The sequence below is a fragment of the Glandiceps talaboti genome, chromosome 18, assembly GCF_964340395.1.
Source record: "Glandiceps talaboti chromosome 18, keGlaTala1.1, whole genome shotgun sequence".
In the NCBI taxonomy this organism is placed as follows: domain Eukaryota; kingdom Metazoa; phylum Hemichordata; class Enteropneusta; family Spengelidae; genus Glandiceps; species Glandiceps talaboti.
In genome coordinates, this window is record NC_135566.1 from 4,685,222 (window position 1) to 4,698,219 (window position 12,998).

General features: G+C 35.5%; 1 protein-coding gene across 13 annotated transcripts in view; it reads right to left on the reverse strand.

The window, feature by feature from the left end:
• Window positions 1-1,667: 1,667 nt before the first annotated feature.
• The window catches only part of LOC144449097 (uncharacterized), a 36,878-nt gene continuing 25,547 nt past the window's right edge, over window positions 1,668-12,998 (reverse strand). For 11 of the 13 annotated variants that reach the window (XM_078139536.1, XM_078139539.1, XM_078139533.1 and 8 more), the window contains 11 exons: window positions 12,056-12,166; window positions 11,270-11,395; window positions 10,651-10,761; window positions 9,885-9,998; window positions 9,604-9,717; window positions 9,038-9,151; window positions 7,762-7,884; window positions 7,378-7,497; window positions 6,729-6,857; window positions 6,052-6,165; window positions 5,040-5,654 (listed from right to left, as the gene is read on the reverse strand). In XM_078139536.1, coding sequence (XP_077995662.1) covers window positions 5,335-5,654; window positions 6,052-6,165; window positions 6,729-6,857; window positions 7,378-7,497; window positions 7,762-7,884; window positions 9,038-9,151; window positions 9,604-9,717; window positions 9,885-9,998; window positions 10,651-10,761; window positions 11,270-11,395; window positions 12,056-12,166 — 1,496 coding nt within the window. In that variant the 3' untranslated portion in view covers window positions 5,040-5,334. Of the gene's footprint in view, window positions 4,280-5,039; window positions 5,655-6,051; window positions 6,166-6,728; window positions 6,858-7,377; window positions 7,498-7,761; window positions 7,885-9,037; window positions 9,152-9,603; window positions 9,718-9,884; window positions 9,999-10,650; window positions 10,762-11,269; window positions 11,396-12,055; window positions 12,167-12,998 lie in introns of those variants that run through there. The other 2 variants (XM_078139538.1, XM_078139532.1) reach the window with 2 other exon arrangements.

A 12,998-nucleotide genomic window follows, 5' to 3' on the forward strand; every position in this document is an offset into this window, starting at 1 on the left:
ATTTCATGCATTAGAATGTTATTACAGTACAATACAGATCAGTATAATACAATACATCACAGCACAGAACAGTACAGTGAAGTACAGCACAATGCAATACAATACATCACAGCACAGAGCAGTACAGTGAAGTACAGGACAATGCAATACAATACATCACAGCACAACAGTACAGTGAAGTACAGGACAATGCAATACAATACATCACAGCACAACAGTACAGTGAAGTACAGGACAATACAAGACAACTCAAGGGAACAGAACAGTGAAGTACAGTACAGTACAGTACTGTAACAGTACAGTACAATTTAGTACAGCAGAATAGTACAGTACAGTACAGTACAGAATAGTACAGTACTAACAGTACAGTATAATACAGTACAATACAATACACTACAGTACAATACAAAACAACACAACACAACACAACACAACACAACACAACATAACATAACACAACACAAATACAGTATAGTACAGTACAATCAGTACAGTACATGTACAATGCATTATATTTTATATATAGAGATCCTCATATTCCTCACATTGGTATGTCGTCCAAATATATGTACAGTAATATGAAATGGATACATTTCATCAATTGGCTTGGAGGGATACGGCCGACATGAGAGGAATCACTCCTCCTCGATGACGTCGTACTCATTCAAAATACTGAGAAGTTAGTATATTTAAGTCTTGATTCCCTGTGCAATAGGTACATATAGTAAGTCAGAGTAATTTTCACTGTCTTGAAACAAGTAACATGTTCGATAGTTGTCTTTGATTATCAACATGTAACACGATCCTTAAAAGTCGGAAATAAAGGTTTTGTCCAGGTTTTGTAATAATAGCCGTTTGTACTCATTTGATTGATTGATTGATTGATTGATTGATTGATTGATTGATTGATTGATTGATTGATTGATAAGGAAGCTCAAGATGTTGTGGGAGTTCAAAGGTTATATATTTGGCTTGCTGTGGGTTTCTGTTTGGATTAAGTATTATATTATATGATAAAATATGACAAATTTATGAAAACAATTTCAAGGGTTGCTATTAAATAAATAGGATTCGCCAGTTTTGTAAACCTCTGAATATGTTGTACAAATCGGGTAATCATTTAAATCTGTACTGGCTGTGACATTAACTGGGGTATTATTTTTTCGATCAGGCAACCAACAATATATTTACTGAAAATTGTTAAAATAACAATACTTGTAAATGGTAAGAATTGAAGAAGTCGATTTTATCAACACGTAGTACAGTAACAGATTGAAGTTGTCATCGGTGGGGGGGGGGTGGATTGTGGACCCGACTATCAATTTGATTGGGTTTATTGTCCCATATTACGTGTAAGGCTACACAAATACCTTTACCAACCCGAGATTCAATAGAGTTCAGGGTGTGCTATATCTAACAAAACTGTTTCAAAAAAGGATCCAGTTGCAGCTAGTCTTGATTGAAAATAATATCCACCAAAGTTGCATTTTCAAACATTCCTTTACATTCATTCTAAACACACTTGAGACATTCACTGTGACGTAATGCTATGACGTAATGCTGTGAAGTAATGCTGTGGGACAGAGATGTAATAAGCTATTTTGAAAGTATGCAAAGAAAACTTGATACTTGTAATTGATTAAATGTTTATTTATTGTTACGTCATACTTACATGTACATTTTCTTTTAAATTCTGTAAATACAAAGTTCGTTAAAATACACGTTTTGGGTACACCAAAACTCGAATATAAAAATACATTGAAAGGTTTAATACAAGGTGATTTAGTGATGTGTCAACAGGTGACACGTCTGGAATTTTTTAGTCCATTTCCCGTGATTTCGTATCTACGTTTACTTGATTCTTGATAAACTACAATTTCTACAAAAATATAGTGACAGAAGGGGGTGAACGGTAACTTATTTGAATCTAACTTACTGATATATCTTGCAATACTTTGAAGACCTTCCGAATGAAAAAAAATAACCAACAGATTCCTCTCTTTTTCTGATATGTGATATTTTTCTTCAAGTTTATACAGTACACGATCCGGCGTAACTAAATATCTTATATTTGATAATGAATCGTTGTCATTCATTTTGCACACGACACCAATACTCATTTACATAATTTACATAAATAAATACCCTCGGATAGTGCACTAGATATACGGGATAGTTACTAAATTAAAGCATACAGTGACCTTCAATGCAAGCATTGCAATAGTCATTACATGAAACTATCAAAGGGTCATACAAGTTGAAATCGCGGGTAAATGTCAGGTGTCAAGAATTTTTCTCAAAAAATACTAAAAATGTTTATTTTGACATTGTAAAATCATTTGTACAACAGCAAGGAAATCAATGCATGTCATGAGCGTGAAAATATAGTGCGCGTGCGTAGTAATTGCGTGACAGTATTTTATGAAACTTTTTTGTTGACCTTGCAACATTTAAAGTACTTCGTACTAGATCAGGTAGTCATCAATTAAGCTGCACAAAGAAATAAGAAATGATGAATTTGCTAATAACTTTACTGATAAAGAGATTACACCGAACACTTTTGAAAGCATACAGCGTCCAAGATGGAATATATTAATTAGAAGACGTTCCCTAAATTTGATCACACATTAATTCAAAATGGCAGCTATGGTAATTCAAGATTGTCTATTTCCATGGAAACGAGATCATTACCTTTTTTTGTTTCACTTTTATTGTATTTTTAGCATAAAGAGTTCCATTTTCACCATTCACAGTTCTATTAGTGTATGTTCCTGACTCTTGTTTAACAAAGTGTTGTTTATTTTAAAAAGTTGTTGCTACATGGTGTTGTTTATCTTCAGTTGACGTTAGTGTAAACAAATGTCCCCTCCCATCCGCCTCCCCCGCCTATGTCAATAATATAATACATCTTATAAGATATCCGTACAACGTTTACTTAGATGACTGTGTACAATAATTAAATTTGTTGATCTAAAAATAGAAACTGAATTTCGTGTCGGTTTAGTTTTTTTCTATATTTCGTCTAATATTTTTATTGTTAATCCTAATGTACAACTAAAAAAGAAACGTGAGTTGAGTTAATATAAAAACAAGAAAACACTTCGTTTGCATAGCACGTGACTTCGTCCTTGAAAGTGGCCAAGCTAGCCTACTGGCGCGTTTTTCTTTTAAAAAAAAGATAAATACATATGTAACTTGCACGGTAAAAAGTCTGGTCGATTTTTTAAAAGTAAGATCATAATTAATTAGATTACTTCAGAATATCATTACTCACCTTAAAGGCACATTAAAAACACATTGTTAGATTGTCGATCGACGATTGTAAAAGATTTCTAAAAAGAGGCAAAGAAGGGACCAGATTTTTCACCGCGGTTTTAGACTTGTATGCTGTAAAGAATTTAGGATCAAGTTGTCTGGTTTGTTCAACGCGCGATGTTTAGCTTCAAAATGCGAATGCTAATGATCAACTTATTCGAACCCATATACTTGGACGGGTCGAATAATTCACGATAGTGTATAACATTCAAGGACAGGGCAAGTACACTCGATTCTTAATCTGTACATTCAATATAAAATTAAATCAATAGTTGTGTAGGCATTTTAACACCATATTCTATTCTTCCAATTTTAGTCGTCCCCCTGTATATACATTGCCTAAAATTGGTAAAATATAATTTTACCCCGTCCCCGTGTCAAAAATATACAATATATTTAGTGCACGCTGTATTAGCAACCAAAGGTCCTTCTATCCAAGTACAAGCCACCCTTTTAAAACCGTGTGGGTAATAATGGTTTAGAACACATCTACCGTGAGTATTTTAACATAAATTTGACCCCAACAAATATTTAACCACTAAAATTTAAAGGATTTGTGTGCAATGTCCCTATATATAGGTTATACAAAATATTTGAGGAATTGTATACATGTATAATATCCTGATCAACACTTCAAGCGTTGGTGGCGCTCTTTACAAACCGCTTGGAAGGTAGCGCGTCACCCACGACCGGAGTGTGATCCTGACCGTGTCATGGTCAGTGAGGAGAACATTTGATGACACTTCTAATAAGACGCTGAGCGAGGCACAAATTATTATTATAACGGAGTCTTCTATCCATTTCTACAGCTTGAGTGGCAGAGTTGCATATGAAAAATGACACTTTAAAATAGCTGTCTGGTGTCTCTGTATCTACGGTGATCAAAGCACTATGACAATAGCTAGCAAAAAGCTAATAAATAGACTCGTTCTCCAGGCTACAGCCCTGGTGCTGGCAGATACAACTACATGGGGAAAGAAGAGAGAGAGAGAGAGAGAGAAACATTGCATTGTAAGCGATTGTGTACTCAAGGCAGGGTTCGTATCATACGTGCGTGCAAGTAACATAGTTTCGTGGTTGGGGGGTAATCTGAAAGCCTGGGCCAGTTGTGTGATAATGTCTCTTTTTTGACGTATCATGCGCCTACGAATGAAATGATTTAAACTTTTGCTGCTACAGTGTTCAAGAAATTTAATGCCAACTCATTTTAAGTTAAAAATTAAGAAATAAACCAGGAGTCACCACGCAAATTTATGAAGTGATTTGAGTTCAATTTTAGAATCCGAAATGTCTGTCGAATGATTAAGAAAAATAAGTTCTTGTTGATTTCGTTGAAAACAAGATTATAAACCCCCAAACTTTTATTATTTTAAGTGGACCAGGAACAAGTTGTCATATTGCAAAGTTTTGGAAAATTCGAATAACTTCGATTTTGAATCAAATTGGCTACCAAGGCGCATATTACGTTAAAAAGAGACGTGAGTAATATTGATTTGCTGCTGCCAAGCAAGTGGTTCAAAGAACTACATGTATTAGAGACAGGAATTCTGAATGACATAAACAAAGGTTCTTCAAAAAGCTACAGTAATATGCTTAACAACAAGCATAGCATACTATTATAGGTTTTCATGAATTTTCTAAATCTCATTCAGGATTCCTATCTCAAATTCTCGTGACCTCAACAGCATATGTGCAAAGCATGTATACAAAAGGTCACACATCAACTTCATAATGTGCATTATGATTCGGATACTTGAGTTAACCATTTTGGATGTTGATTTCTTGAGAAAACATTCTACTGCCCCTCTCTGCATACATAACATACAAAGAAATCCGAAAACAAGTTTTTAAAAATAAATAAATTGAAACTTCAGAAACTCGGGGTGAAATGGTCTAATTTACTTTGCTGTCGTCATAAGCTTTCCTAAATGCTTGTACACCTTTAGCAAATATACTATGAGTGTTGACATTGATGTCATGAAACACTTGATTTATTTCAATTCACAAAATGCAAAGATCTCAGACGCAGTGTTGGTATATATAGGAGAATATCCCACGTGAAGTCCAAGAAATAACTGTATGGCTGTAGAAGTCGAAACAGTGCATACTTAAATGTTGTATACCTACCCTACCTGTAAGAGTGCATGAATCGTGACATCTGAACTGACAAGAAACGGCACTGAATCTAGAAAGTCTCACAGTGAAGTATCGCGAGATGTTATACTTACATTCTGCACAATAATCTCCTATGTAAGATGCATCACAAATACAAATTTCGTTCCCGCCTGACACGATACAAAATCCGTTCTCACAAGGACCGGGATTGCACAATGACATTTCTGTCGGAAACAAATTTTCAAATACATTATTATTTCAATGGGAATTTTTCGGGAATTTTCGAAAAAATAATCTTCTATAACATGGCTTTTTAATGATATAATTCCCCAACACAAAAACTCAAGGTTACAGAATGTCGCAAACGCTTTCATCTTATTTGTGAGCCAAATATTTTGCATTTGTTCTCAGACCAGAATCGTTTTCTTAAACCCACTCTAAAATTACATCAGAAAATTGCATGTTGGTGGAACCGATAGCACTTTGCCAAGTTTTAGTCTCCTGTACAACAATTCTTAAAGTTGGATGACGGAACTATGCTGCTAATTGTCCATCTTTTTCAGATTTACGTCAAAATCTAAAATAACAAAAACATCAAAGTTCATTGTAAAATTTACACACCTTCATCACATAGAGTGCCAGACCAACTACCTTTACAGACGCAGACAGGGCCATTGGGTGTTTTTCGACATTCTCCATTATTAGCACATGGGTATTGATTACACATTTCGTTATCTGTTATCAACAGAGAATAGAAGTTAGTCGGTAAATTACGTGTTATTCGAGGGGTCGCGAAGTCCTCGTGTGGATCCTCCTTTCAAAGCATCACTATTGCTATCGATATCCGGCGTATATGGGGGGCAGTTGTCCGGGGGGCAGTTGTCCTGTTACCGTTTCCGATGACGCAACGAGAAGCGGTACAATTATGACAAATGTCGGTTGTACAGTGCGTCTCGGACGGTGCCGTAAAGAGACAGTGGGTTTTACAACGATGGAAAGTATTTACGACATTGGATATGCAAGTATACTTTCTTTAGTACTAATACAGGCAAAAGATGTAATTCATACAATGTTTTTTCTAGCCCAATCAAAGTGAACTTGCAAATAGCTTCACGATATACTAGTATACCGAAATGAAAGGAGCGAGGGATGCAGTAACATTCTTCCAAGTGCCAGTGGTACTTTTTTCCCAGTTTTTCTCAGTGCGCCTTTAACTTCTCCAAAGATAGCACACGTATACTTTCCTTCAATCACATATTATAATGATTTTTGATATTTGATATATAATGTATACTTACCGATTTCACAATCATAGCCAGAGAATGCTGGTGGACAAGTGCAAACGTAGCCCAATGTGTCACTCTGAAAACACACTCCTCCATTTTGACACTTATCAGTAAGGTTCTGAGGACAGTTACCTTCGATAACTACGATATAAGAAAATATATAGATTATACATTTGTAATATCCGAGTCACCGTTGCTCTGTTCCCTTTGTGTCCGTGTGTTTATATTTCGTTATTATATTATGTGCAGTCTGTGATCTAATAATAACAACTTGATTTTGACATTGAAGGTAAAGGTAAAAAATCAACTAAGATAATATAAGTGTAGCTAGTATCATCAATCGCCCTGGTTTAGTAAGAAATTGCAAACATAGTCAATGTTTTCGAAAGAAATGGTTATCATATTAGTCACTAAATCTGAATGATGCGCACATAGCCGTGTGCCTCCTTCGGATAAAATAGGCCAAGAAATGGTAGGGAAACAGCTACATGTGGACATACGTCTACACAGTCAGACAGAACTCATTTAAACATCACTCCCGCCTTACGCCTCCCGTCGCCCATCCCCATTTTCCCCACGGTTTCTGGTATGATATGATTTTTGGTATGGTAGACCAGATTCCTCAATGGCCAGAAAACACGAGACTCGAAATACTTCCTACCGTTGTCACAGTCGTGTCCGTTAAAACCCTCCAAACAGTCGCACGCATATCCTCCAGGTTGAGAATCATCATTTCTACACGTGCCATCATTTTGACAAGGTTCATTACCACATGGATTTGCTGTATCAAAAATAACACACAAGATAACGTCATATTGGCAATATGATTACAAGGATTAATTTCACGATTTCGAACCCAAATAATTGTAATTTGATGACTTAAACTCGAAATTGGGTAGCACCTTAATTCATTTCATTTAGACAAAACCTCGAAAGAAACTGTAAAGTGTAGCACTGCATTTTCATATTGGTTTCTGCCTGGTTGTATTAAAAATAACCGATGAACCGGTAACTTGAAACTGACTGTATGAGCATATATACTTACGAGTTTCACAGTTGTTTCCCGCCCAGTCAACGGGACATGCGCATGTGTATCTGCTGGTGTCAGTAGACAATTGGGTACAAGTGCCGTCATTAAGACAGGGTAGGTTCAGGCATGGATTTAAAACTGTAAAATAAATACACAATACTGTACACTCTACGAAATAACGATGCTACAGTGTAATATAAATGTAATAAAAATTATTTTGCTTTTAAATCAGAGTATTGTAAAGAATACAATTTGAGATTGTACTCTGAAAACATACATCCCATCCTTCAAGTTATTGCTAACATCATGCATCAGGGGTGTTCACCAGAGTAACTGGACATTTTTTATCAAACAGGGCTTTATCATCTGAAATCTCTCGTGCGTCTTAGTGTTTAAGCAAAATTTAAAACTAAACGTGCTTCCGATGAACCCGACCGACCCTACTTAAGGCTCCGACCCTAAACATTTGAAACAAAAGATAAGAAATATTTTCTCTTCTTGACCTTCATGTACATCTGTTTTCTTTCCCCGGAGATGTCTGTACATATTTCATCAAACTATAACAGAAGGGGTATTCTGACCGACATTTCTTTTCGTTTGGGGTTGAAGCAATATTTTTTTTCAAAAGTAAAAACAATTAAGAAGATAAAATAAAATAAAATCCCGACATACCTACCCTATTTTCTGAGGCCATGTTATCGAAAACAGACAATTGATATTTTTAAAGCCATACATGCATACTACCAATGACTATCGAGTTTCAATTACTACCAAACAAGAATGACTATAGAGTTTCAATTACTACCAAGCCAGAATGACTGTAGAGTTTCAACTAGACGCACAAAGTTTTTCATCAATTTGTTACAAGTTACATAAAATCAAATACAGGGCTGGTACTGATAGCACACATGCATATAAAATGATACATTTTATCTCATTGGGAACATAAATTAACAGTTTTGTGTTTGAATCTTTCTTGTTTCATCTGACATTGATGTTGATTTGTGTTCACAGTGAGATCAAATGTATCATTTTATAGGATTGCGCGCTATAAGTGCCTGTGACAAATAAGTTGTGTGAGATGTAACTGCCTTTTAATTGAAACTCTATAGTCTTTCGGGTTTGGTAGTAATTGAAGTGTTACTGATTCTTTGTGAAATTAATTAAGCAACTAACAGTGCAAAAAAGAAATAATTAGGAAGATTCCATATGAAGGTGATCTCCCTATAGTTTACAATTACTAACATATAAGACATAGCATAAATAAGAAATTTTTAACAGAAGTATTCACCAATTTGACATGTGTCTCCACCATACCCAGTGGGACAGGTACAGTTAAAATTGTCCTCGCCATTCAAACAAGTTCCATCATTCCTACATGGGTTGCTGCTACACTCATCCAAGTCTTGATAGAGGCAAGAGGCCAGAGCAGAATCATGTTAGAAAATATTTATTAATAAAATGTTAGTACGAAAAGACATTTACATATATAGGCGTTCAATATAATCATGTACGCACACATTCATACAGGCAGACTGGCAGATACATACATACATACATACATACATACATACATACATACATACATACATACATACATACATACATACATACATACATACATAACATCGAGTAAAAGCAGTATTAACATAGTTATCAGAGTTACGGTGCCATTGCTACTATTAATTATGCTAGCTTTATTGTTTGCGATGAGAAATTAGTACATTCCATCTTTAGTGATTGTAGGAGATGACAATGTAAGATAGTCTGATATGAACAAGAAGTTTAGAACTTTATGAAAGTATTAATACCTGTTGCTATGACTCTTACATCGGAATGTATAAATCAAAGTCTTACCCTGGTCACAATTAGTTCCTGTCCAACCACTGTCACAACTGCATTCTTCGTAAGTAGTATGTGGTATACATGTCCCATGTACACATGGATTAATATCCACACATGATATCAGAGCTGAAAGCAAGTAAATAGTGTTATTTGATGATGGTTATTTACAATGCATAATTATAAAACATTTCTTATATTTGGTAGGTAGGTAGGTAGGTAGGTAATATCTCTAATAAATGCAGCAGTGCACACAAATGTCATCTAATGATTTCCATTCTAATGTCGATACTTACGGACTGTGCAGGTATTCCCACTCCATCTACCAATGCAGCTGCAACTGAATCCATCAGAAAGTTCACCACATACGCCTCCGTTCATACATGGATTAGTAGAGCAAAACAAAACGGCTGAAAATGAAAACGAGGTAAGATGAACAGAATGTCAGTTTTGTCGATGTCGTTGGATTCCAAAACTTCGTTAGTTTGACCATATATATACACTGGTAGCAATACATTTACAAAATGTACATTTGCCTTTTTTACTGTAAGTCGTTCATTTAATTTATGCCATACGTTTCTCTTGACATGTTCCAAGGAAACTATTTCCACAGCCGTCACAAGAATTAAATATGCTCCCATTATGTTGACTATTTTCTAACAGTTGCATCGTGTTTTCTGCTACGAATAATGAAAAAAAATCAATTAAATCATTATACTATTTCTGAATTTCATCGTTTAACGTTCAAACAAATCAAACCTGCAATAGTTCTGAAATTGCCTTTTCACATATTGTTTATGCATTAGGAGGGCTTTTCCTGAATACGAATGGCATGGTATTTATTTCATCTTAAACTTTTTATTATGTGAGATAGTTTTACCGTTCGTCAAGAGAGGCTGCCGTCAGCTTTCCTTCACACTTCAATGTACTGTCAAGCAATTTCATGTACAGACTATGAATCGGTACATCAAATCAAAAGTCACACTTTTGTCCTTACAGGAGCCACTCCGTTTATATGTGGTTTAAATTTGTTAAGTTTGATAGTTTAAGCTAGATACTCACGTATGGTGCACTGAGGACCTTGCCAACTGCCTGCACATGTACAGCTATAATCAAAGTCCACATTTTGACACTGTGCTCCGTTTTTGCAAGGATTTGAAAAACATGCATTTCCTACAGAAAAGGAAAGCGGAGAAAATTAGATTACCTTACTTCTATTTAAATTAAAATGGTGACAGCAAAACTACAAGGTGGTACATGGTAGTTTATGAGACAACCTTGCATCAAAACACTTCCACTGTGGATGTGACTAGAATCCATAAAACCAGTGTATTAAACTATATATGATCTCACTATGGAAATGTTTACATAGTAAAATAGGACAACGGATTGATGGGTTTGTACTCAACATACAGGATATGAGGTTCTTTATATTACCTTGTATATTTGTAAAAATGTGTTGGAGCCATTGTTTCTTTGGGGTTTTATTTCAGGTAGATTAATTTTCACTGTAAGACTGACAAGCTTATTAAGACGAATATGCTTATTACAGTATACTTCTCAGTGTGGTCTCTATGTGTACGTGTCTCCATGTGTGTGTGTGTGTGTGTGTGTGTGTGTGTGTGTGTGTGTGTGTGTGTGTGTTAGACTATATGAACGTGTGTTTTTTTGAGAAACTCACCAGTCTGACATCGATCCCCAACGAAGCCATCTAGGCAAAGACAACTCGAGACCAAGTTATTATTAGCGTCCGTTACACTGATACACTGTCCGTTGTTTAAACACGGGTTTGTCTGACACGGAATAACTAAAATTATAAACAACAATATTAGAGTCAATCTAGACTGTAGTTTCATGAACTGAAACATACATAAATTATACATCGTGCAATAACATAAAGTTGTCATGAATGTAACAAATATGTAAATGGATACGAAAATGATGTCATGGCTATTTGAGTCATGCATGAGGTCATATATAGATATATTCTGATTATTTCTATGTTATTTTCACACAACCTTTACAGGATGGGCATGTAGTTTGGATTATAAATGACATCAGGTATGAGACTGGTCACTAGGTATACATTAAGGATACTAACCAAGCATTCCTTCCAAAATGTCTGCTGTATATATGGTTAATGATGTATGCATACAACAAAGAACCAACAACAGGCAGATGGTAAATTTGGTAGATTGTACACGTTTAACATTCAAATATCCATTTTTTTTCAGTAAACCACAGAATGGAATGTATCTTTTATTGTGTTTGTCTTGGCGTGAAACCTTAACCTTGCAGCCAGTCTCAGTGAACTTGAGATCCCATCATCTCACAGCTACGGCTGTATCAGCTGTGTTATGCACTTTGTGAAGACATGGCATTCATACATTCAGGTATACTCAAACTACAAGAATATTTGCCATACCAAATAATTAAAGTGACACAATAATGCTAGTTAATTTATTACCTGATGTGCAAGTGGTGCCAAAGAAACCAGAAGCGCATGCACAGCTGAAACCTATACCGGAAATTATGCAGTTTCCACCATTAGCACAGGGGTTTGGTTGGCACGGGTCGACTGAAAGAGGTACAAATATGGAGTCATTTTTCTATATAATATTACCGTCGCATTTTTGAGCAGTGTAAAAGTGAATCTACTGTATCTAGTCACTTCACATTTTAAATGTCACCATTATATTATCTCTTTGACGCTGTAGCATTGAAAATGAATCGAACTGCAAAAACAGAAACATCACTTTGGAAACAATCACAGTCGATGAGAACCAAGTATCAAAAGTCCAAAAGAAAACATGTGTAGTTTTCACTTAGGAAGTGGTCCTAAAATATAACCAGACAACACACATGATTGATTTTGGACTCAGTACACTGTAGTGTATTGATTTGGTGGTTCTTATCAAGTATCATGTCTACTTATAAAAAAAAACATTGTTGCAACGTTTCACTTTCTGCAGCCCAATCAGTTTTCATTGTATGGTCCTGTAATGCACTCACTCAAAAGACTCTGAACGACTTATAATTTACTGGTTTGATTTTTTACAGGTTTACAAGTAACCGTTCTGAAATGTGTTCTCAAAATATTATCATGTGGAAACGAATCGAATGACTGATACTGACAATTCAGGCATTCCTCTATTGTTCTACTAGTGCATGTTATTATTATCATAATGATACCATTGCCGACGAGTACAAAGTCAGTGTTGCCACAGTGTTTTTTTCTCCACAGTCAGAATTTGCCAGTGCATGGAGCCAAATTTGATAGCAGAGAGAAGAAAGCATCATGGCACCATGCTGTACTTTGTACTTTGATCAAGGTATAATAATATCAGCCAAACAGTGGACAACAATATCACGTGACAACAACATATTTCCACTGAAGGTTGCAAGTCAAG